At 46.4% G+C, this 26,231-nt stretch overlaps 1 protein-coding gene across 1 annotated transcript in view; it reads right to left on the bottom strand.

The window, feature by feature from the left end:
* The window catches only part of ACAP3 (ArfGAP with coiled-coil, ankyrin repeat and PH domains 3), a 104,387-nt gene that overhangs the window by 18,566 nt on the left and 59,590 nt on the right, over positions 1-26,231 (bottom strand). The window contains exons 5-13 of the mRNA XM_075172370.1: positions 23,632-23,690; positions 20,356-20,539; positions 15,588-15,632; positions 15,037-15,132; positions 14,620-14,694; positions 13,276-13,287; positions 4,992-5,104; positions 736-787; positions 183-283 (exon numbers count right to left, since the gene is read on the bottom strand). Coding sequence (XP_075028471.1) covers positions 183-283; positions 736-787; positions 4,992-5,104; positions 13,276-13,287; positions 14,620-14,694; positions 15,037-15,132; positions 15,588-15,632; positions 20,356-20,539; positions 23,632-23,690 — 737 coding nt within the window. The remainder of the gene's footprint in view (positions 1-182; positions 284-735; positions 788-4,991; positions 5,105-13,275; positions 13,288-14,619; positions 14,695-15,036; positions 15,133-15,587; positions 15,633-20,355; positions 20,540-23,631; positions 23,691-26,231) is intronic.

The following is a 26,231-nucleotide window of genomic DNA, read 5'->3' as shown; positions in this document are numbered from 1 at the left end:
TGTGGCCTAGATCTGGCTTATGCTGATGTCTGATGAACTTCATAGGGACTCTGGGGTACAGGCAATGGTATCTCCCAGTCGACATTTAATAGCCCAGGGCAGCATCTGCTCAAATCTAATCTCTTGCAGTTCCATGCAGTTCGGCTACCATGAGGTTGGCCTAGGGAAGCCACCAAACTTACTTAGTAGGTGAGACGACCTCAAAGCAAAACCTCCTCTCTATGTCTTCACAAGGCTTGACAGTACAGAGCCGCAGGTCTTCCACCACTACCGTGAGGACGTCCTGAAAGGGTGAGAACAGGTGGCTTTGTTGGCTCCCTGAAGCTGTGTCATGATCAGACCTCTCAGAAAACTCCTTCCCCAGCCCTGCTGGTTAGCATATGCTGAGTCCAGAAAGAGCAGAGCCAGCCCACCACCGGGTAACTCTAGGGCAATCGGAAAGGGTTATACAGAATCGAAGCATGGACAACATGCACATGAAGTGGCAGGCTTCCTGGGGACTTCACCAACTTCCCCTGTTGAACAGGAATATTTAGATGACCACAAACACCATCCGCTGCCACTTAGTTCTCAGTACAGTCTACCTTTGGAGCACAATAATGCCTGAATGGGCTTGCTGTCCCTCTGATCCAATTCCCCTCCTCACTCCTTCCACCCCACTCCCCCGCCATGGTACAGAAGTCCCCAGCAAAGCAGGATACCCGACAAGTTGGCTCATCCACCCGTCTCACTGACCTTTAGCTTTTTCTGGTACACCAGCTGACTGTTCTGTATGGAGAACCACCTCCTGAGGGAAGACAGACAGACAGACATCCGAACAAGTGAACAGCTGAGCTACAGAGAGGCAGTTTGTTCTGCGGCAGAGCAGGATATCTCTGCATTTAAGAGTGTGATTTATTCCAAGAAGCTGGAAAGTAATGTCATAAGAAAAGCTCACACTTCTCCAGTGCCCTCCCTGAGAGACCAAACGAAGGATTTACAGCCTTAGGGAATGACTCCTGGCATTGAGAGGCTGTGATGGCCAGTGTTCTGGGTATGTCAATGTATAGCAAGAAGGAAGGAAAGAAGGGAAGAAACAAAGGAGTAGGGCAGTCCCTCCTACTGCCTAGGATTTCTGGGGCAGAAGTCTGTGTGCACACTGGCCCTGGTGCAGGCAGTAAATCCAGTGCCTGTGGGACATGTTGCACTGGGTAGGGCATACCTCTACTTGCATATGCGCACAGTGGGCATACTTGACATTTACTGGGAAAGTTGGATTCCTTGCACATGCCATGCCAGATGCAATGTGCCTGCTGCCTCTCCAAGCAGGCTGTCATAAGGCAAGCCAGAAATTCCTTGACATCATGAAGAAACTTCCAGGTGAGAAAAAGAAAAGCCCACCTCAGAAAACCCTGCTAACTGGCAGCTCTACAGTGTTGGAGAAAACAATACGAATGGGTTGCACATCTTGCTGTTTATATAGGCTATGCTATCCACCAGGCTGATTTCTCTGTACCCACTACAGCCTATGGGAGGCCAAACAATGCCAAAGCTCCTGTTTCCTATGGCTACAGTAAGGACAGATGTGTGTGAAGGGAGTCTACCTTCTTAGGAGGCAACAAATCACCAGCTAGCAGCTTCCCATTAAAATACAAGTTACAGAAGGTCCATGTGATGCTGCAAGCAGAGGTAACTCCCTGGTGTCTTAATCTTCGGTCCTAAATCCAAACCCCCAAGTCACTTCCTCATCCCAAGATACAGCCTAAGATTTAGGAACCTGATCATCTTCATGGAGGGCAACGGAAGCCATGACCATCACTAAGCTTCACAAAGGTGGTACTAGAATACCTGAGCCTAAAGAGTCAAAGAGGCTTGCAGCAAGCTTTTATTTAGAGCATGTATTAGATACTCTGTTTGCAAAAGAACTAGGTTCCCGAGAAAATGAGATGAGATAGGATTCTCTTTCTTTTGTCATTGCTGAAATATGAAACAGAGGTAAAAGTCAACAACAGGATTTGACATGTCTGTGGAGAAATGGGAAAATACAGGTAACTGGAGGACATCCCATCTATGTGGGAGCCCATTTTGATGAGCTGATATGGTTGTGCATCATTCTGAGCTGCTGTGACAGCAGCGTCTATGCTTAAGGAGCTCTGCTGTCACATGAAGCTGAGCAGAAAGTTTGTCTCTCAGATTCTGGTCCCTGCTCCCGCTCACCACCCCAGAGCGTGCATTTCTGCCTGGTGCTGGCTCTTAGCCTGCTACCGTGAACTGTGGATTTTGCTGTTCTCTCTGCCTGCCCCCTCCCGCTCACGAGGGGGAGGCACTAACAGTGCATAGCTGAGTGACAGCGAGAAGGCGATGAGTAGGCTACAGAAGCTGTGAATAGCGAAGATGCGGGTAGATATGGCTAAGAGTGGGTGGGCCTGAGGAGACAGAGATGGCTGTGGGGAGGATACAGACTGTCTATGACTGGGATGTAGGATACAGGGAGGATAGCTGGGATTTGGGGACAGGGAAAACTTGGAACCCTTCACACTAACATTACTTTAGACATCAGGAAAACCAGGAAGTCCCAGAGGGTCACATTCCCTCCAGGATAAGTGCCCTTTGGACTGATCCTTGAATTCACAGCCAAGGGAGTTGCCAGGAGAATGGAGTTGCCTGGAATCGTTCATTTCTATCACAGAGTCAAGCACAGGTCTTGACCTTAGCCTGACGCATTTTGGAACGACCTTCTGCTCCGCAAAGACATGCGGTGTCAGTGAAAGCAGCCATGGGACAGACTATGGACCGAGGTTATACCTTGCTTAGGAAACACCAAGCAGGAAATCCTAAAAGGTTGATAAAAATGCAGCAAGAGACCTTCCCAGTGCAACAGCTTGTGAGCACTGAAACCAAACAGTGTGATGCACTGTGTTGTAGCTGCTGTTTTGGTTTTTGGTTCCTCCACGTGCAAACTTAACTGTCAGGGGACCAGAGAGCCTAAGAGGTAGCAAAATTATACCAAATTTGCCTAGAATCTCCTTAGTACTAGAGGAAGCTTCGGAGAGAAGGAATCGCCTATCTAACCAATTCAGAGATCTCTAATAATTTCAAGTCTTTTTTCCATGCAAACACAGGCAGTTTCTGTGCATACTACAAACTGCTCACTGAACCATTTAGCGTTTATTTATTCCAAAGTCTAACAGCAGCACATTTCAGCCTTGCTGTGATGTATACTTTGAATGTATCCCATAGCCAAGTAAAAGATACCTTAATATTGTATCGTTTCCCCATTATGTGAGAGGAGGAAATGTAGGTCAAAAAGGCATCGATTTCGTTGCATTAGAAACTCACCGGAAGGGTTTGAATCCTTTTGCACAACCGTGTATGAAACCTATTGACTATCTCAAGGGAAACTAAACACACAAATATCGAGCAAGGCTAGAACATGAAACCTTCCACTTTCCCAAGGTCTCTGGCAGCTGTGGAGACTCCTGATTAGTACAGGAGGTATATGAGCCTGGCATTCCCAGTGACCTATCCGATGAAATATTTATAAATTATTAAGAGCAGGGTCAGCACACAGAAAGTAATTTCTCAGCTCCCAGCAGCACAGCTGATATTTCCACTCTCACATATTTCCCCGTCCCAGAATAGACAGGTTTGATACTCATGGCATGTCCTGCTGTGTTAGGGTATTTCTCTTAACTGTTATGAATTTACAGCTTTCCTAGGGCAATACTTGAGCTGCATTGTGCCCTATCTTTCCTGCATGGAACCTGGTCATTCTTCCATTGTGGAAGGCACTCCTTTTTTTCCCCCAGCATTTACTAAGGTGCAGCAAAACATGAGCTGGCTCATTCCATGATGCAGCCTAAGAGGAATGTACAGCTTCACAAAAAGAAGCATACTTTTTTTTGACCAGGAAAATAATAATCACTTACATAAACTACACAGCATCTAGCTCTTTTACTGATTAAAGTACGTCTCCAACACACCAATATCAAAGACCTGCAAAGCAAGTGGCTTTGCAAGCTCAGCACATGAGTTATAACATGCTAGTAGAAAATTTACGTGGTCTTAAAACACCATTGCAATCAAGCAGATGCTTACTCCTCTTTTGCTCTGAGCTGACTTGGTGCCATACAGCCAGGCTAGTGTGTTGATAAGGCTACATTAATATCTTTTAAGATACTCTTTCTCTCGGGAGGACTCACTCAGATGCAGTGTTATGCTAATGTGGCTTCAGGTTCTGATCTTACTTGCAGCCAACAGGTTCTGAGCAGAATCACAGAATCACCTGGGTTGAAAAGGACCTCTTCAGATATCTAGTCCAACCCTCCTGCTCAAGCAGGGCCAGCTAGAGCAGGTTGCCCAGGATGTACCCAGGTGGTTTTTTTAACATCTCCATAGATGTTCACAACCTCTCTGGGCAACCTGCTCCATTGCCTGACTGTCCTCACAGTAAAAAAGTGGTTTCTTGTGTTCAGATGAAATTTCACATTTTTAATATGTGCCCATTGCCTCTTGTCCTGTCACTAGGCACTGCTGGGAGGTCTGGCTCCCTCTTCTTGATTCCCTCCCATCAGGAATTTGTACACGTTGATAAGACTCCCCCCTGAATCTTCTCTTCTCCAGGCTGAACAGTTCCAGCTCTCTCAGCCTTTCCTCATATGAGAGATGTTCCAGCCCCTTAATCATCTTCATGGCCCTTCACTGGACCACCTCCAGTAAGTCCGTATCTTTTTTGCGCTGCGGAGCCCATAACTGGACACAGTAATCTAGGATCACCTCCCTCAACCTGCATGCAAAATGCTCCTAAAAGAAAAGTCTCTGTATGCAGAAACTATCAAACCAACTCATTTCAACTATTTTAACTATTTAGCTTTTAACTACTTAGCTCAGAATCCTTCCAGTGATGATAACAGTTGCTAAGATCTCACTAAAAGTGTGTTCCTGTGTAGGCAGTATTAGCTGTGTTCAGAGTCTTAGCCCAAATATCAAATGGAATACAAGTTATTACTCACCGATTCCATGTTTTGAAAGCATTGCTAGCTCTCTTGAAGAGGTAGCCTTCCATCACCACTCCATTCGGGGCATCAACATTAAACTCCACCTTTGAGTCATCATAGGAGAAGTCCTGCAAATAAAAAGAGACTGAGACTCTAACATGACTGCACTCTCCAGGACCAAGATGGAGATGAGCCTAACCAAAGCGTCAAGAAGAGAAAAATATCTATGTCAAGATCCTAAGATTCAGGCAGAGCTGTCTGTCACAGCATATCCCTATGCTTAGTGGGCTGCAGCCACGAATAGCAGTCATGAATTATCCTCATTCCAGTAAGCTTATCTGTCCCTATTGTTTGGAGGAAAGTACTATACATGCTGTATTTCCCCCCTCTGATAGCTGATAAGGAGAAAGGCAAGTAGCTTGCCATCGTGAGGGCTAAAAAACCCCAACATTTGGGGCCGCCTGCAATAGGAAATAAAGCAACAGAAGTGCTTTCCACCGGCCAAGTGAATTAGCAGTGCTGCTGCCACCCCTCTGCTCTGCAAGGGGCCAGGAACAGAACAAACCCCAGCCTTTTCACACAAGGAAAACAGGCATGACGATTTCTAGAGGGGAAGCCATCAATTCCATTTTCATTAGCTATCATCATATGCCATCTCCAATCTGCGCTCAGCCAATTCTCTATGCTATGCTACCGGTCAGAGCCGATTTGTCAGGTTTGGCACCGATTCACCAGATAGATCTCATGGATTCTGACAGCTGGTGAGCAAGACACAGAGCAGAGAGAATAGCATCTGCTCTCACAGAACACGGGATCCTTCTCCCTGGGCAGTGGTCTGCCTCCTTCCCAAGAGAAACTAGGTCATGAAACCTAAATGACTTTCCCCTCTAACCTGGGGAACTAAGGCATGTTGTCTCTTTGAACACTGATTCCACTCTAATGATGCATTCTACCCACACCTCCCTCTCTCCTGAGCGCAAATATTTCTCCCTGTACTACTTGGTTTAAAGACACCACAGTGCAGTGAAAACAGCCCCATTAACTTAAGTGCCTTTCCTAGCTCAGCATATGAAGACCCTTGTGATGCTGTGTTGCTAGGCAACATGCACTTCACTCTCATTAAGATGAGTTATTTTCATGTTCAGAGATGCAAGCTTGCCTGGGAGGTGTCATAATAAGAATAATACTGATACAGAAGGAGGAGATATAATGGGACAGGACTGAGTCATTCCTGGGAAAGACAGCATGATGCCCAATTAGGCACTAGAAACTGCTGTAAGGCACCCAATTAAGAGAGGTCTGCTCAGCCCCGAATTTTCTTGCCATCAGAGGGTGAATCCCATGGGGGTCCTCTTCTGCAGATGTCTTTCATGTACATATTGCAAACAAAGGCTAGAAGGAATTTTCCTCTAACTCGTAGATATTTGAACGTGTGATTTTTGTAGAGCTGCTCCAAAGTGACAATTCTATAAATCTGATGAGCATCTGCACTGTTTTATAATAAATAATGCAAACATCCAAAAATCTGGACTTTGTTGAAAAGTGCACAGCAAGCGTAGGGCAAAACCCTTCCAAGCACATCTTAAAAATGAACACTTAGCTGTGCCTCACTTTGTAGAAGAGGTAAAAATAAGGGGGAGGGTCTAAATATAATCACCTGACTTCTTCAGCTGTCCTTATAGAATCGAGCAGCCTGATGGTAAGAAGGATATATTGCTGATGAGTGCAGGAGGAACAGATGGGCCATATGCGTCACTAGAGTAAATCCACTAAAAATCAGTGGAGTCAAGCCAGGTGTGAATTTAACCTCATTGAGTCTGTATATATTACACCTCTCTACAAACTGCATGGCTAAAGCAGAACAGCGGAAGGCACGTGGAGTTGTTCCTTGCCTTTGAAAGAATTCTAACCTGCACCAAGCCAGTTTCAGAAAGAGAGAATTATACACAAAAACACCAAGCGCATATACAGCTAAGAGCCATCTGGATGACGTCCAAACATAAAAACACATTGTTGGGAAGAATGGCTTGTGTTTGCATTACTTTGAAGATATTTCTCTTCCTTGTTCTCTCATTGGTTAAGAAACATCCCCAGGCCAAATTCTGCTCATATTTCTGCTGGTGTAATTCCTGAGCAACTTCGCTGCTATCAGCAGAACTACTGTAGGGCAGTTGAGGGCAGAATATGTCGATCAGAGCTGTAAGCTGGATTTGTAAAGTTCAAATCAAGGGAGAGATCCGAGGGATGAGGACCAGTCTGCCTCTTATCCCCAGGGCAGGCGGCAGTCTGATCCTCAGGGGCACTTCATTCCATTCCATTGCACTCTGCTTGGAAGCACCCGAAGCTACAAAGTTATTGAGAGTGTTGGGAGACAAACGAAGTAAGGGAAAGGGGAGGGTGAAAAAAATCCAGAAATTATCCCCTTGATCACTATCATTTTTCCTTTCAGTGCCAGGCAAAGGCCAAAAGGGGAATGTACAGAAATGGCTCGGGTAGCTGAAAGGCAAAATCATGGCAAGTGCTATTGCGAAACTTCCAGCACACTAGAGCGAGCTTAAACTATGGGCTTAAACAACGAATTCCTAGGCACATCTTCTTGCTGTAGCCCATACAGGGAACTTTCTTACCACAGCCATTGAAAAGAGAGGACCACTTTCTGGAAAAAGAGTTAACAGATGTTCTCATAAAACCTGATTCCAGATCAAAGCTAGCTTAGAAACTGAGGAGATCATCTTGCCAATGGTGTTGAAACATCACGGTAGTGTGCGGCCACAGCTGGATACACACAGATGTGTGACAATGAATCCCCTTAACTGGCAGACCTGCCCTTAATGCATCCCTGTATCTGTTCTATTCACTGACACAAAAAGATTTCGATCCTGTTAGTTCTGGGAAATAAGTCGAAGGGTCCTGGCTGATGGACACAGCTCCTGCCAAGCACGTCATCGACTGCGCCATCAGTAAGTCTGACTCTTACAAGGGATGCCGTGCATCTGTGGACTGACTCCACATAGAACTAGGAAATAAAAACCTTCCAACCTTGTAAGCCAAGCCGCCATGTCGGGGAGGTGCTGGTGGAGAAGGAATGTGTCATTCTGCAACACTCAAAGTAACTTTCTTGATTCAAATCTTACCCTTGACAAAGCAGGGTAAGAGAGTGCACACATATGCTTTCTCTTGTTCCCTCTTTTTCCATTTCCTGCTATACATGAGATTTTAATACATGATTTTAATAAACTACCTTTTACTGAATTCTTCCCATCATTGCAATGTACATGGAGTAGGCAAGTCTGCTCCAAATGAGTTTGGACTGATTTATTAAGTCTGCATTTAGCACCTCATTGTCTCTGTAATGTGAAAAAATGCTTGACATGGAAAAGGCTTCCTAGGACTGGGATCTGAATGGCTTTGGCTACAACTGCATATGCAATCGTGATTAGCAACAGCAGTGACATGTTGGATCACACATTGGTAAAATAAATCAGACGTCTTCCAAAATAAGAAACCAGATCTCTGCCATCATCTGCTTCCCTTTCCTTCACCGACTTTCAGTAAATCACACCAATCCCCTTCTCACTCCTGTCACTCTGAGTTTACACACGAGGCTGCCTGGTAACTGATATTCTTTTAGAAATGACATCACAATGGTTTCCATGGGAGCACACTGAATGCTGCTGAAGCAACAATGAAGTAACACATTCCAAGAGACACATCCATAGGGATGTGAAAAAGGACATTAATGCGGACACTTTCAGACCAGCAAATGGAAAGCAAAAACCCAGCACAGGCACAAACAGACCTGTGAAAGAAGAAAAAAAGAAAAGAAAAAAAGAAAAGAAAAAACCCTATTTGAAGGTTGCCTCATGACCACTCAGTGAAGAACTCCCTTGCCCATCTCCACACAGCATGCACAGAGACTGCTTGCATTGCAGAGGCCAGACAAGCTCTTCTAACCGCTCCTGTGAAGCCAGAATTTCATGCAGAGTAAATGGCTGATGAAATTAAATAAACCTCCAGCTTCAGTGAACAGACTTAATATGAAGAGTGAAGATGCCCCTCATCAGCCTGGAATCCTTGGCGGGGGGGAAGGCTTCTAAGTAAGGAGCCCTGCCTAAGAGCATACCCACCGAAGCAGGAAGGTCTTGTTTATAGGTTCACTCCTATCCCAAAGGGCACAACACCTGGCTAAGAACAGATAGAACCTTTCTGTAAAATACCGACTTCCTTAAAATTCTTAAAATACAATCACTATGGCAATGGCCCTCCCTGAAAAGCCATAGCATTACTCCCTCAGTGTATCAATTCAACGTGGCAATAACAATACTGTCCTTTTTGGTACAATGTTTTGATTTCTACTGATAGAAAACACTATCAAAACTAGGCAATCATGACCAGTGAATCATTTCAGTCCAGGTGTTTTTAGATATTCAGAGAAACATATCTTACTACCAAACCTCCATGTTATTTTATTTTCAATCGATACCATTTAGGATAAGCAACACCACATGCAATACATGCTTTCCCTCATAGAAGACAAAGGCTTTATCCAAAAGTGCCCTCTTTACTTAAGTAACCAGTGATGCTCAGTATTTAACAATATTATGTACACTCTAACAACATTATGTATACATCCATGCATTGAAAAGAACTTCTTCTGGAGGTGAGTTAAAAATTGTACGTGACTAGTTTGGCTATTCGATTCTAAAGAGAACATAATTCAGAGGAATATTCAAATTCCCTAAAGATGCACACACACCCCTTCCACACAAACACTGGTGCATGCACATTCTGTTCTCTTCTGGTGCCTGAATATATTTCAAGCTTTTCTCTATCTGGCTATTTTTACCTCTGTGTATATACTGTGTACGATCCAAGACCCTCAGAGGCAGATGGAATTTGGAGGAGGGCTCCCCCACCTACATTCCCATTCTGCGCAGCTTTCATTCATTCCGGCCAAATCCCATTTACAGACCTTTTGTTTCTTGAATTTCCTAATGCCAAATGATCTCCCTGCTCTGCAGCTTGCCAGCAGATGATGCACAGAGATCTGTGCCCTGCCCCAAAGCTTTTCCATCCCAGAAACAGAACCAAACACATTTGCTCTCCTGCAGTAATAAAGCTGTATTTGCTTTTGGGTCACATCAGCAAGCAAGGTCCTACTGGCATAATCCTTGCTCCCCCAGGGAAAAGTGCCCTCTAAACTTTCTCCCCAAGTCAAACCAACCCTGCAGGAGTCTCCTTACCAGGAGGTATTCAAGCCTGCCGAAAATCTTCATGACGCCAGCTGCAAGGGAGGTGTTGCTGCTCTTGCCTGGAGAGCAGGGAGCAGCTCTGTGTGTCCTCTCTCTCTCTCTGTTCGCTCTCTAGAGTAGCATCTCTGCTAAGCACCGTGGGCTGGCAGGGAAGGAGGGATTTCTTTTTCAACCCCTTCTCCTTTACCCCTCCTACTCCTTTTTGGGAAGCTATAAGCTCTGCCTTTGGCTCCTGTCAAAGCAAGGGGCACTAGGCGAAGGAAGTCTGCTGGCCTCTGGGGACCACCTGCTTACCCCCTCCCCGTGCCTCCTATTCACAGTCAATCAGCTTAGAGCAAGGACTAATTATCATACAGCTGTCATGGAGGCACAGAAGGGAGTGGGAGAAGCCAGGCAACACAGAGCAAAGTTGACAGGAAGATGGTCACCGAATGCTTCCCTGACCTTAACAGAGCCAGGCTTGTCTGTCTTTAGCAGGGTCTGCTTCCCCCAGCTTCCTGGAGCAGAGCCACCCCCGGGCCAGTAATTCCACCCCTGCTCCACTGCAGCCACAGAAATCAGGGTGTTGAAGTGCCATATGGCCCCTCGCTCGTTATCTACCAGCTGAACGAAACGAGCCAGAGAGCTCTGCCTTGGCACTCCATCCTCCCTTCCCGTGCAAACAGGCAACAGAAGCACAATTGCATGCCCCACCACTCCGGACCGGGGCTGCGAAGGAGCTCCTCCACAGCCCTGTATTCTTTCAGAGACTGGCCTGTCAGTTTTGGTGCAGTGGAAGGATTCAGGAAGGTCAGGATCTGCGAGGGAGGACTGGTTTAAACGTTACCGTTTCTCTCCTCATTTCCCATTGGGAAAAATTCCTAGGCCTGTGCGTTCAAGTGCTAAGTTCTCCAAAATTTTTCTTCTAAGTGGTCCAACCTACACCAGGCCCTGTGTGTCTTTGTGCATCCATCTGAAGCAACAGAGCCCACAGAAAAACTTACAAACTCATTACATGTGCGGTTTAAGACATTTTAGTTCAACACACAAGAGAAACGTGGGAAGCAACAAGACTATCTCCTCAGCCTTTGCAGAAATGTATTCCATACTGCAGTCCTTGCACGCACGCATCCCACACACAGTCAGCAGAAAGGCACCCCCAGCCTTCACGCTGAAGCTCTCCTCTCTCTTTGCACAAGAGGAGGAGAACTCAAATATTTATTGTAGCCCATAAAAATTGAGACACTTCCTCTCCTCTTGCTGATTTTATTGGAATCCTTTTTGTATAAGTGAGCATTATTTTCATATTAAGTGTGAAGCTGCAAATGGAGCTCTTTAGGGCTTTGGAGCTAGGAAGGCAGAGAGGGCAGCGGTTAAAATGACAGCTTGAAATGATAGCTGCCCTAGGCATCTGCCCCAGAGGTGGCAGATGTTCCGTGAGGGAAGATGGGGACAGGGTGGCATAGGAAAAAGGCACCTGAATCCCAGTATCAAAGAAAATAGTCAAGATTTGTGCTGAGTTTTTCTCTCCTACCAAATTTATTTTAATTAAAACAATAATGAAACAAAATGCCACAGACCACTTCCTTATGAACTTGGCTCTTAGACGGCTGCCCTCCAGGCCTCACAAAGCTGCCCGAAGACAATTCAGTGAGCAAGGCCCTACCTTCAGAATCTGCACAGCTCCCCCACTCCAAGAACACTTCAAAATGTATTATTTAAACTGGATTCCCTCCCTTTCTGTCATGCCTTAGCAGGCTCTTTGGGAAGACGCTGTGTTGAGGAAAAAAGGATACGTCTGCCACTCCTCTCTAATTAAGCGCAACTAAATCTCCGAATTTTTCAAGAGACCAGAGGGAATTCTGGGCTCAGCATGAAGACATATATTCAAATACATGCTGTGCTCCCTTTGGAGATGGCGAGATGCTCACCAGATGCAGAGTGCCATGCTCCATTGCAAAGGGAGGAGCAACACTCAGAGTAGCTAAAAGCAGTCTCATAACATTTCCAGGCAGGAAGCTTTAAATCCTGAATTGCAGTAGGGATGTCCAGCTCTCTTACAAGCTTATGCACACAGAATGCCATGGCTCTATGCATATGTATCCTGATGAAGAGTAATTGCTCGTTCTCCCTCTTGGAACCTGACCTCTCCTTCATTCCCTGCTACTCCAGTCAGCAAAGCCACGTAATGAGATTTAACTGAAATGCACTGCACTACAGAAATTTTCCATGTTCCCTCGAATGAAGTCATCACTCCAGCAGAGTCCCAGGGGAACTGAGAGTTCACAAATGGATTTACCCCTCCCCCAGAACACTCAACCAAAGGGAGCATATGTACAGGCCGATTCACAGGGAATGTCTGTCATTAGCTTTCAAATCTGGTTACGTTTCCATTTCATGGGTTGTGACATTTTTGAGAGAGAGCATTAGAAAGAAAACAACGGCCATTTAGATTACTCCTGTTGAGAAGTATTGATCCACACAAGTGCCTGCCAGATATGGACTCCTTAGCGAATCCTACTCAGGGCTTGGTTCAAGAACAGCTGTTTCTCAGGGCTCTCTGAAATCCCCTCTTACTGTGCCCACAGAGCGTGAGAGCGTGTGTGTGTCTGTGTGTGGATGTTAGAAGTCCACCAACACCCCCTGTTATGAGCCTGTGCAGCCAGTTCACCACCCACCAGACCCGTGGTCCTCAAAGCTCCTAGGCACCAAACCTGCAGTAAGTGCCCGCCAAGTACTGCTGCCACTGCAGTACTGAACTCCGAGTCAAGACTGACCACCTGCAGAGTAACGGGCACTGAAATCTTATTGACCACCATCCAGAGTAGAGGGAACTGAAATCTTATTTTAGCACAGGACTGAAAACAACTTTGATGAGGATGAAACCAAACTCACTTGAAACTGGGCTTTAAAATTACATCTCCAGTGTTCAGGATACAGTACTAATTCCATGGCAAGGTTTCTTTGTTTTGCTTTCAAAAGCAGAATTTAGTAAATATCCAGAGCGGCAAAGTGCTAATTCTGAGCAATGAAGATGCCAGAAGAAGGAAATACATGTGGGTACTCACCTGCAGGAGGGTCTGCAGGGGGCAGGTCAGCAATCCATGAAGAAGACAAGGAAAAGAAAAACAAAAAAATATTTGTTGATGTTTCTACAAGCCTCGGATTTGGAATCATTCCCAGATGAATGGTCTGGAAAATCAGAGCCCACATTAACCAAAGATGCCTCCCTACTGAAGGCTCAGACTTGTTTGATAATAAATCCTATTATCTCACCAGTTCTGGTGGTTACTCCCAATTACAGCAGGTGAGAGCACACACATAGTGGGTCACCATAGCTCAGCTATGAAAACAGCAGCTCGCTCCGCCACGGCAGCTCTATTGCTTGGGTCCCCATGGACCTTTCCAAAGTGATGCTGCTCAAGGCTGTAGCCGTGTCATATCACAGGAGCTGAGCAAGAATCATCTGAACTGCTGTTCGGAGCAGACTTGCATGAAAAAAGTTCACTGCAGCATACTCCTCTCTCAATAGCAGTACAGAGTGCTGCTCTTTCTCCCCACAACCCATTAACATCACTTCAGTGCAGTGTGAGTTCCCTATGAATGACGAAAAGGCCCTGCAGCAAGTCCTGTCTCTGGGTACCAAAGGAGTGCACCCACTCCTTCGTCTGCTGGATGATTTAACAGGGACTCTGGCCATCTGGTTGGGCTGGGCACTCAGGCATGCTGCCATGCTGCTGCCTCACCATGGGGCAAGGCAGTGAGAGGCAGGGAGAAGTGTCAGAAGGGACATGCTAAAACTGCTGTAGCTGGAGATCATAGGGCTTGCCAGACAAAAGCCAGCTTGCTCAGCCAGAGGAAGGATGCGAGACTGGGCAGGGGGGGGGAGAGGGAGAGAGAGAGAGGAGGTGGGAGAAAAGTGCTCTAACCTCTCTCCAAAAGCAGCTCTTCTATGCAGTCAATTGCAGGCGATTACAAACAACTACATCCACTCCTCTATCTCAGAACCATTTACACAACATGAATCTTTCAATCTTCCCACATCCTCAGTAGCAAAGAGGGAGACAAAGCATAGAAGGAAGGCTTGCTCAGAGGCAGAGCAGGTCAATGGCAGCGCTACGAAAACAACCCAGGTGCCCTAACCCATGGGGTCCTCCCTGTGTCCCTTTCCCTTGTGTACTCAGATGGGTCAGAATGCCCTGCATTTGATCTGGCCTACCTACTAGCTAGACCTCCCAGCATCCACAAGGTTATTACTCTCATCTCAACAATTTCTGCTGCTACTGCTCCAGGCTGTGAAGGACTAACCCAGCAAGGCCCCTCATCAGACGGCAGTTCCCATTGTGTGATCCAGACAACCACGCTGATGGAAAGAAGTGCTGCTTGCACCACGCTGCAGCCCCAGGACTCACCCTCTGCTGTATCAGCGCATGCTTGTGCTCCATCTCCCTCTTCTCCACTGCAGAATCAATCACCAGCTGGTCCAGCTAAAGGCAGGGAGGAGAACACCAGGTATAAAAGTCAGGAAGGAGGTTTATGAGCCACTGTCCATCTCTGCTTCCCTGCTCTACGCTTACACCAGCCCTCCCTAACATGAGAAGTCCCCACAAGAGCAGAAAAGGGCTGTGTTTGGGTGTGCACTGAAGGTAACCATAGCTCTTGGCTGCCACCCCATAGTGCAGCATCACTTATCAAACATCCAACAAGCATGATGCTCTGACCACTCCCTGATTACCAAGTGTGGTAGCTGAATAGGAAAGAGGATGTCCTTTCAGGGTGAAGGGGTACAAACAGGTACATTGAGTCAAACATATTCTCTATCCCCTCACCTCTGTGGCTAGTTTCTTCATGTAGGGATCCAGTTCATGGAGAAGACTGTAGCCCTGCTGGAAAAAGGTGTACTGGGCATGCATGAAGGACAGCATCTGGGGAGAGAAACAATAGCAAGGTCAGAACAGGTTCTGGGACAAAATCAGTGTGAAAAGTCCTTATCCCTTATTACCCACAAACAAGTCTCTTCAAAGTTTCCCTTCCCTTTCCCTTCCCAAAGCAATCTATCCATTAGATGCCTCTCCCTCTTCTCCTTTCTTCCTCTCACAAATCCTTCCACACTATTGGGCAACCCCTGTTGTGAGCACGGAGCAGTAAAAGCAGTGTCCTTCACCCCTGTAAGTCCCCTCCAGTTCTGGCCTGCCGAGTATCTTGCTGGTCCTTCATTCTCCCCTCTTGTTAGCATACCTGCAGCCCCCAGAGCAGTCCCAGACAGTATCTCCAGGGCAGACCGAGGAGTCGGTATGTCGACCCATGCAACCTGAAATGGAGAGGGCTGCCTTTCATTGAGTCACTGAGAGCAGCCACAGAAAACACAGAGAGCCCTTACCGCATCCAGTATTTCAAACTTCTTCTTGGCCTGCAGGACGTTGATCTGTGAAGGAATCAAGATAAGACCATCAGCAGCATTAAGCAGCTTGGCATGGAGGTCTAAGTATGAGCAACTTGCTGCAATACCCCTAGCAGCAAACCACAAATTATTCAAGGACAGTTCCAGAAAGTCAGTTTCTGAAGAGACAGTTCTGGCGAGTTCCAGGTGGAATAAAAAAGGGAAACAGCATAGATGCATTTTGGCATCTGCATCTGGGCTGCTACTGATTAAGGTCACGGCTAGGTGTATGTCTGTACATAGCTGACAACAAACAGTGACCCCAGAGTGCAATTTGGTATCACGTGAAGGAGATGTTTAATCTATCAGGTCACTGCTTTGATTTCTCTTAGCAGGCTGAGAGGTACCAGTATAGTGTTACGGGGTTTTTCAGTAATCATAGTGAAGCCAGCCAGGAAATTGTGGGTACCCGTGGGGGGCCTATGTTCTCAGTGGGCACACCCTTTGCACACTCATTTTTCTTGGGGAAAAGTGCATGGCTGACTGCCCCAGAGACCGTCACATCCCTTCCACACAGAAGCAGCAGTAGCTCAGGATTTCCCGTGCCAACCCTGATGTGCTTGAGCTCCTGGGGTGGAAGAAGGGGCCTTCCAGCACATTCAGGCTTACAGTTCTTCTCTGGCCAGGGAAGAACTACAGTAATAGCAAAATAGCATTGCTTTGGAAATGCACCCTGCTACTGCAAAAGAACCAGTCTGGAGCATTTACTTGAGGACAGGAGGGCCTGGCCATTTCTTGAGTCCTCCAGCAGGTGCTTAGCAGAGTGGTTATAGAATCATAGAATCATTTAGGTTGGAAAAGACCTTTAAGATCATCAAGTCCAACCGTTAGCACTGCCAAGTCCCTAAGCACCACATCTACTCCTCTTAAATACCTCCAGGGATGGTGACTCAACCACTTCCCCGGGCAGCCTGTTCCAATGCTTGACAACCCTTTCGGTAAAGAAATTTTTCCTCAGTCTTTTCCTCATCCTTTGTCACTCTGTTTCCCCCCATATCCAATAAAGGATGGAGAGTCTCCTTAGCCCTCCTTTTGTTGCTAGAGTATTTATAGAAACATTTTTTATTGTCTTTTACAGCAGTAGCCAGATTAAGTTCTAGTTGGGCTTTGGTCCTTCTAATTTTCTCCCTGCATAACTTCACGACATCTTTGTAGTCCTCTTGAGTTGCCTGCCCCTTCTTCCAGGGGTCATAAACTCTCCTTTTTTTCCTGAGTTCCAGCCAAGCTCTCTGTTCAGCCAGGCCGGTCTTCTCTATCATCTCATCTTTCATCTTTTGGTTGTAGAAGCTCATCTTTGACACCTCACAGTTTGCTACCTGCATCTTTGATCAGGAAAGTCCCACCTAAAATTCCTACCATAAAACGTCGGGCACGATGCAGCAAGGTGCTATGCCCTGATTCCTTCTCTCTCTCCAGTATTGTCCTATGCCATTGGGAAAATGAGCGCTAACCCGTACTCCATGCAATTGCACAGTTACAGCATGTTCTGGAGTGAACACAATCTTTACCCTGAAAGGAAGAACAGGAAGACTGAATAACCCAGAAATATGAGGTATGTAGAAAGAAGAAAGGTAGTACCTGATTCTAATGTTCATCACTCTACCAGTGAGACCACAACCATCAGCATCTCTTGGAAATGAAGATAAAACTATTGCAAATTTCCTTTAACTGGGGACAAAGGCAAACTCTGAGACCTAGTACATTTCTCTGATACTGGGCCAAGGATCTGGAAGTGAAAAATATCCTTGAGATTTAAAAATTACAAAAATAAATATAAGAGGCTAAGAGCTAATCCAGGAGAATGTAATTTCAAAGTAAAAGATGAATAGCACATAGTTACATAATAGCTTGCCCGCAGACCCCAGGAGCTACACTGGGAAGTCTTACAAGCGCTGAAATTAGCCCTGAAGAAACTGTCAAACGTAGCAGAAGGTTTCGATGGGGCTTCAGCTGTCAGCGTCATGAATAATGTGTTACCATGACAGACGATCAGTTCCAGTGTGTTAATAACTCATTTATAAATGCAGCATCAGTTTGCTTAGAAGCACTATGCTTGCAGTAACTGAACCTAGAACAAGGTAGAAGTTACCAAAGGGCAGCTTGCTGGCGCCTGTCACAGTTTTGCTTGGAACGGTATCCGTGAGGCACACCACGATCCGCCTCCCGATTCTGTACTAGGCAACCTGGTCATCAGCTCCAGCAACACAGGAGGGGAGACAAAGAAGTTCAAGTATATCCCCCACCTCCCAGATCCCTCATTTCCACACCCAGTATACTAGGAAGAAAAAAAAACAAACAAAAAAACCCCCAAAAAACCTGGAACTAGTAACCCTGCTTTATACCAACAGACAGTTTCACTCCACAGCAGTAACTCCTCCTAGCCATTTACAGTCATAAAACAGCCACTATAATAATGGAAAAGTGCTACATTACAGTGAAAAGTCTTGCCCTGAACCGTGCTTTACTGGGTCCTGGTCCTTTTGGCTCTCTTCAAGGTGTGCGAGTAATCCTTAAAGTTTGACCATGCCAATTTTAGGCCTGTTGACAAAGTCAAAGATGATGAAGATGAGTTCTGTAAGGTGTGAAAGGTGCAACAGATCCACAAATCAGGGTCTGTGGAGGCTGGAGAGAAAATGGAGGATGCTCGTTGGAAGATTTTCTGCATTTAAAATTTGCAGGAGGACCAACTGGGACTTCTCGGCCAATACAGTGCCCTCCACAGCTGATTCCGCCATGACAAATTCTGGGACTTGATTTTTGCTGTGAGCCAAGTTATCCCTTTTCCCAGGTATGAGAGTTGGGATTTGTGGTGGGAGAGCTTAACTTACTGCAATTAGGATATAGTTTTAATTCATTATGAGGGGGTGCCCTTCAGTTGTGTGGACATTCAGGGTCAGGAAAAGACCTCCTTTCAGATATAGAAGAATAAAATAACTCTCCTCGCTACATCCTCTATTAAACACCAAAGTACGCCTGGACAAGTTCATGTCTATTAATTTCAAAACTGATGGATTTAGAGTGGTACCTTGCAGTGGACCAACAGGGAAACCTCCCCAGTATTGGATCAGCACATTAAAGGAACTCCTCCTCTTTGTCAGTGAGAGAAATGGAGGGAGCCTACTATAGTGTGACCTTGCCAGCAAATACAGCTTACATTCATGTTTAAAATCCTAGATGCAAAAAATTGCAATCCTAAAGGAGGATCAACGATAGGCATGACTTATGCTTTAAGGGGAAAGCATTGCCTTTCTATCCGCAGCTGCCAGAGCACGTGACGGCAGAGACTACCTCATGATCAGACAGAACGTGTTGGCAGATGGTCTTAGCTCGGTGCTGCAGGAGTGACAGCTAGTGGAGACACACATGGATCAATATTAACACTGAATTTGTCTGCTTAATATACCCACTGCCTGAAAGAACAGACTTGGCATGTAGCCTATGAACCATTCAAAGAAAAATCCTTGACCATTCTGGGTGCAGTAAGTGAGTGTTCCTGCGGGAAATCTCCCACTGGGAAGAGAAATTCAGTCTAAGGCAGCATGTTTAATTCCTCTTACTGAAAAAATGATTAAGATTTCCCTTCTCAGGTACACTCCGGTAGCATTTTTAGGAAGGAGAACATGTCACAGACATGAAAAGTCATGTCAATGCCATGCAAAGGCATAAACAAAGGTAAACACACATTCCCACACAGACATATAGCATAATACAGGTTGGAAGGGACCTCCAGAAGTTATCTGTCCAATTGCCTGGGCAAAGCAAGACTAACTTCAAAGTTAGATGAAGTTGCTCAGAGCCTGGTCACGTTGACTGTGAATCTCTTTGGGTCCCTGTTCCGGTGCTGCATAACTCTGAAAACTTTTCTGCCTTATATTCAACTGGAATTTCCACTGTTGCAACGTACGCAGGTATGCACCATGCACATACATATATGGACACACATACATACATCCAGATGCATATTTGCACATGCAGACACATCCATCTGGAGTTTCAGGCATGAACACAAGTATGCACACATGGATGTTTACATGTGCACACAGATCCAGACATTTGCCCTTAAGGACATGTTCTACACATAGAAGCAGACAATGATTTGCCGAGAATACTTGACAGCGTTGTGTTCAGTCCCTCACTTTCAGTAGTTTCATGACACTGTTTTGCCAGACTCTCTGGAGAGTTATAAAGATCAAAGCAGCTAAGGATTTGGGGAAGAGCCTCCCCTCTCTTACACCACTTATACCACCATCCTGTGACTATTTCAAGCAGATGTGATCAGCTACAGAACTCACAGCCCCACCAGTGAAGGTCCTCTGATCCCAGCACAGCCTACTGTCTCATATAGACAGGTTGGATTATGTCAAAAGGCAGCTCAAAGGACCCTGGCACCTACGGCAGTACAGGGCTTTGCAAAGCCATGCATGGGTTCATAGTGGTACAACTACACCAGTGCCTGGAACTAGGGCAAACCGCGGTGGTTTCATGCTCCATCACTCACCAGTCCTAAGGACTCCCTGCCTCAGGGGGCAGAGGGCAAAGTGTCCAATGCATTAGTAATCCAGTACCCTTTTGAACCCAGTTCTAAGACCCTTGCCCTCTCTCATCCCTCAACTTCTTCATTCCCTACAGTAGATTATTTAGCAATTTGCCGGTGATGTCTTGTTCTGTACTGGGAAATGCAGTCAGAGCTGGGGGCACAGACACCAACCTGCAACACATAGTCTAGGGCCAGATGCCGGAAACACTTTCTGGTTATGGTCAAGGTGCCTGTTGCCTCCTCCACTTCATGGGGCTTGTGCCGAGGTGCCTGGGCATTCTTCACCAGCGAAATCTCCATGTCCTCTCGCACCTTGTCAAACTGCTTCTTGGTTTCCTTGAACTTCCGGACGTCACTGGAACCCAAAGAAGATGAGATGGTGAGAATCATTGCTACAAAGCAGCCAGAATATTGCTCATACCAGCAGAGCAGGGAGAAGTGCAACCAGGTACACTAAGATCTCTCAGAGATCCTGCTCCAGATGCCATTGGGCTCCTAACCCACCCCACCAAGCTCCACTGTGTCCAGCTGGACTGACTCCAGATTAACTCTAGATAGTCTTCCTTTAGAGACAGTTGGCAAGGAAAGATACTGGACCTTACATATTGCCTTCAAAGCCTTAAGGAAATTCTCTAAGGACAGCATCCAGAAAGCCACACCAGATGGCATCCAGCCCTAAAGACAGTCCACAATTGCCCTCAGAATAAGTGGTGAGCAGAACATTTCAGAACCTACCTCTGAAAACACATGCTTCATATTTCACTTTGTGAAAGGAATAAAACCAGCTACTTTTCAAATTCAGGACAGGGCATTCAACTAGGGCAGCCAGGCCGTTCATGTGCATCTCCAGCTGATTCTGTCTTGTCTGACTGTAAAATCCAGACATTTGACTCTCTTTTCCCCTTTTATAATAGGCACATTTATTAACATTTGCATTTGGAAGTACCCAATCCACAATTTTATTTACGCCTAGAGACCTCACATGGGATCAGGGGTCTCCTTTGCAGAGGCAGGGGGGAGGCTATAAAGGCATAGCAACAGGCAGGTTTTGTTAGTTTGTTTGGTTGTTTTCTTAATTAAATAGCAGGTACCATTCAGGCAGGATTTGATTTGAGTTGCATGACCACAAAGAAGTGAGGACAGCAATTCCTGAAGATCAGCTCTTACAAGCGGTCCTGGTTCCTCAGAGTTGAAAGCAGCAATGCCGATTTACAGCTGTAACACAAACACTTATTTTCTGGCCAGGGGAGCTCTGTTTACCTCAATTATAAATTGTTATAACTTAAAGTACTTAAAAGCTGTTAGTAAATAAGTAGCATCCACTTATTCTTTGCCCTAGGGAAGACGATGAGCTTCCGTTGAACATGACAGACAGCAAATGCTGAACTCTGCCCTGTGGCAAGTTGTTTGAAGTAGCATATGCTTATGTATGGATCAGCCTCTGGCCAAGAGAGTCTACCATGGGCCAGCACAGTAAGGATAAGTGAAAATAGAGGTGACTGGATTACTGTTCTGGTGGTTGTTGCTTCTTCACATTGCCCTCAATGCTCAGGGCTGCTGCGTTACATGGCCATCAGCTCCATTCACAGGAAAATAACAGGGACGCTCTTTGCATTTTTGGGTCACTTGCAGCAAAGGGCTGTGGGGATTTTACATAACTTTTGATCCAGCTTCCTCATCTGTGCATATCCCCAGTGGAAAGGCGCAGGAGTTTGGAGGCGTGTGATACTGCTGGAAATTCTCAGCTAGCTCTAATTCAGGCTGCAGCAGCATGACTGCAACCTTAAGACTTAGCTAATAAAACCCTCCTACTCAGCAAGGTCTGTGGCTTGGTAACATGCTAAGGCAGTCACAGAGCATTTGGCTAGTGACAGCATGGGCAGGGCAAGCTGACTTCTCCTGTGTGTACCACGTAAATAAAGCAGGCAAAGACCTTCAGGGCTTGGGGACAGGGAGGGCAGGTTAGAGGGTATAATATTGCCCTTTCAGATACATATGAATCACCGTGCAAGGGTACAGTTCCCGTTGTTCCTTTGCTCCCATTGTCAGCCAGGAAGTTGCAGATTGGCCCTAGTTGGATTATTCAAAATGGTCCCAAGCATAGAAATTATTTCCCAACCAAGGGCAGGAGCAATGCAAAGATCAAAGCACCAGGGCCTGCAAGCGCAGGGGTTGAGCAGTACGAATGTAAAAAAAACCCAAGAGTAAGTTGCAAAGATGCTGAAAGGATGACAGACGCAAAATGAAGGTGAAATTCCCCCTTCCGACTGCCAGTCTTAAGCAGATTAAACCTGAGCTCATCAGAGAAATGGTTACAGAGAAAGCAGAGGTAGGGTGAGTGCTAGGCAAGAAGATGGGGATGAGGAATTGGGGGGTCAGCTAGGGACCCCCTCCCTCCATCAAACCACACAGCTGCTGAGGGATTCACAACTACCAGTTCTCATGGCAACCAGTCCTGCTTAGCTGAAGGCCTGGGTTCCCTCCCTGACCTACATTCAGCTGACTCGGGAGCCCGTGCTGCACCAGGTACCTGCCCTGGGGAAGAGGCACTTGGAGGAAAGACGTTAATGCAGCAATGGCAGGGACAGCCTGCTGGGAGACTTGATCAAAGGTACAGACTGTCCCATTCAATTAACTTCCTGGGCCCAGTTCTTCTGCACCTCAGGCCTGCCATGTGCAAGTTAACATCCTTAATATGCAATATTCTGCATTGCTCACACCAGGGCATTGTAAATTTGCTTTCCATTAGCAAAGAACTCAGTGGTCAAGCTCCAAGCTGAAGGCACAGTGATGATTAGCTGCTCCCTCCACACAAGAAGGGGCCTCCTGTCTGTAAGTCTCATCTTCCAGACAGATGCTCAGGTTACTCCAGAAGAGCAGGGCTGCTGTAATTTTGAGTGACTAAGCATGATGCGCGGGGAGCTAAGAAAACAATGATTCTGCTGGACCCCAAAGTCATTTGGCAGCAAAGTTCCTCCCTTCTGCAAGCATGCACTAGTTTAAACCACTAATGAAACCCTGCACTGAACATAAGACAACATGAGATGTAGAGCTGGCCCTGCTCTGCAGGGATCTGAACTCCAGGATGCATTTAACCTCGGGAATCAGTGAGAAGCAGCAAAGATGGGCTCTGCAGAGGAACTTTTACCAGACTTCGGGATGGTGCTCTGATCTGGAAGTATGCTTCTTGTCCAGCTTTAGCTATGAGCTGGGAACAGGATGAAGACATCTGGTTGACAAGAGAGCAACCAAATGATAGTGTAGCAAGATGACAGCAACAGCCATCTCACAAACCAGATCCTTTCCTCTGCCCTTCAGCATCTCTTCTGCTCCAAGCAGAGCCTTCAGTAGTTGTGTGGAGGTTGTAGTTCTGTTTCCAGTGCACAAAAGACAGGTGCAATGGAAGTTCAAGAATCTGAAGACCAAACTGATAAGACAAGTACTCACTCTTTCACAAAATTGTGCAGCTGCTGCCGGACTGACCTCTGAGCCTGGTCAAACAGGATCTGAAAGAAGAGAGAGGGAAAAGAATATCAAATATTTTTGAAACATGGAAACATTGAGGAGTCAGAAAATCCATGAATGCTCTCTAGGACCTTCGATGTGACAGACTCAGCATTACTCCAGGGCTTAGTGGTGTCCATTACCTGATGGCTGTCCTAACGGATAATTTTTTTCTGTAGCTGCACCACTCCCTTACAAGTGCAGAATTCCTGCACTGCAGGTTCCACAGCCTGTGCCAGGGCTCTGAATATCTCAGAGAGACCTATACCACCAACATACCTTCATAAGAGGAGTGTTTGTAGGAGCAGTTGCCTTCATAGTCCCCACTTTGAACTCTCTCTCCCGAGCCTCGAATTTCTCATTTTGCCAGAGGAGGGCACTGTCACCTCAACACTACACCACTTAGGGAAGGAGACAGGAACAATCGCTGAAGGTACATCACAGCCAGCCACACGCTGATGAACATGGGTGAGAGGTCCAGGCGTACGATATAAAGAGACTTAGTTCCTACAAGTCTTTTAACTTTTACTCTTCTGTCTGTCCCTCACAAAAAAATGGTCCCAAGCCCATTATTCTACACCCTCTGCCCATCTCATCTCCAGCCCTCCTCATCGTCCTTTAAGAAAGGTTCTCCCCCTACCCCCTGCTAGATGCCGAACAGTAGTGTCTGCTCAGCTCCCTCCCATCATCTCCGACAGGCACGATTACAAATACTCCGTATTTCAGACATGCCTTGGGATGACACAGCATTTTGGCTGATCGGGACCAGATGGGCAGAGGCTCCCAGACCACATAGCAACTGCAGCAGGAAGTACACATCGTCCCGGGGTTACAGAGAAAAGCTGTTGGCCACGCTGCAGCTAGCGAGAGTGGCCCACAAAGAATGGACAGGGACCCCACTTCACTCCACCATCAGGAACACAAGGCCTGGGCACTGGCCCAAAACTTAATGATACCCTGAAACATCACAGTGCTGGGATCTGGCATCATTACAGCTGTTTGGCATGAGCAACCCTGGCTCATTTGCTCCAACGCTGGGTCCCGAGCAGCCAACTTAACCCAGAGGGGTCCTGGAACACACAATGGTAGCTGTGTCTGTCTTCCTGAGGATAGAGTCACCAGGAGCAGCATTTCCCAATCCAGCATTTGGCCTTGCTTTCTCTCCTGAAATGACCAAAGCCCTTTCAGGGGAGGCTGCCTGAGCCCACAGTGTGAGGGACTGTTCTCAACCAGGGAGTGTGAGGCTGACACAGGACTTCATCAAGGCACCTTCTCTCAGCAAGCAGACTGTATGAAGCCCTTCAGATTAAAACAAACAGCTTTTTCCAGTTTGCTTTTTCCTCCCCCTTCCTCTTTGTGGCAAGCTTGGATTTCCAGTGGGAGTTTTTTGGGCAGCTTCCCTTGACACCCCACCCACCATCTCTCCTCTCCTTTTCTGGCCACCTTCTCTGCTTCACTACAAAGTTCACTACACCTGGCTTTTTCCAAGAGGCAGGAACAGTCACCTTATATCAGACCATTTACAGTAAAAAAGAGGCGGCATTGCCTAAAGCAGCAGCTTTTTGTGAGGAGGTGGTGGGTTAACCTTGTCTGACTGCCAGGTGCCCACCAAGCCTGGGCACTACCCCTCCTCAGCAAGACAAGGGGAGAAAATAAGATGAAAAAGTTCATGGGTTGAGATAAGTACAGGGAGATCGCTCACCAGTTACCATCACAGGCAAAACAGACTTGACTTGGGGAAGATTGATTTAATTAATTGCCAATTAAAAAGAGAGGATAGTGAGACACAAGAACAAAACTAAATGCACGATTCCCAGCCTGAGCAGTACTCTGTCTACAACACTAAGATCTTGGCAGGCATTGCAGAGATCTGACATGTGACACACTCTGAGGTGGTCACAAGCTTTAACCTTCTCATGCCCCATAGTAATCTCCTAGCAAAACCACTCTGGTTCCTTCCTGACCCTTCCTTCCAGTGCCAACAGACTCATACAGACACCGATGTCCTCCCTACCCAACATCTCCCACGAGGAGATAAGCAAGCCATGCTTTTGACACTACACAGGTATGGTGCTCCAAACAGAATGCAAAGCACTCCGCGTAGAAGCGGCAGCATTGGCTGCAGAGCCTCAAACACATTCATTATGTGTATTGCTGCAGCCAAGGACAAAGCGAGAAACATGCCAGGACTAGCTGAGTATAAACAGCCATGAACGGCCTCTAAATATGAACAGATGCAAAGCAAGGGGGAAAGAAAGAAAACCCCAAGACCACCCAGCGTTGTGTTTTTACCAATGTAAATTATTTACTGCTCTTGGCATCCATTCGCTCTCTCCAACGGCATTCCAAGACGCATTGGCCTGCAACTTTTCCCATGAAGCAGCTTCCCCAAGTAATGTTTGGGCATTGACAATGCTTCCCTCCACTCACGATACCATGCAGGGATAGGCAAGCAGCAAGAAAGCCATCTGGTTCCCACCTGCACCTACATCTGGAAAGTTTCCATCATCGGTTTCCGCCAAGATGACACATTTGCTTAGGAT

Source organism: Calonectris borealis, chromosome 23, assembly GCF_964195595.1.
Source record: "Calonectris borealis chromosome 23, bCalBor7.hap1.2, whole genome shotgun sequence".
NCBI classification, from domain to species: domain Eukaryota; kingdom Metazoa; phylum Chordata; class Aves; order Procellariiformes; family Procellariidae; genus Calonectris; species Calonectris borealis.
The sequence above is the reverse complement of the archived record's forward strand: the minus strand, read 5'-3'. Positions and strand labels throughout refer to the sequence as shown.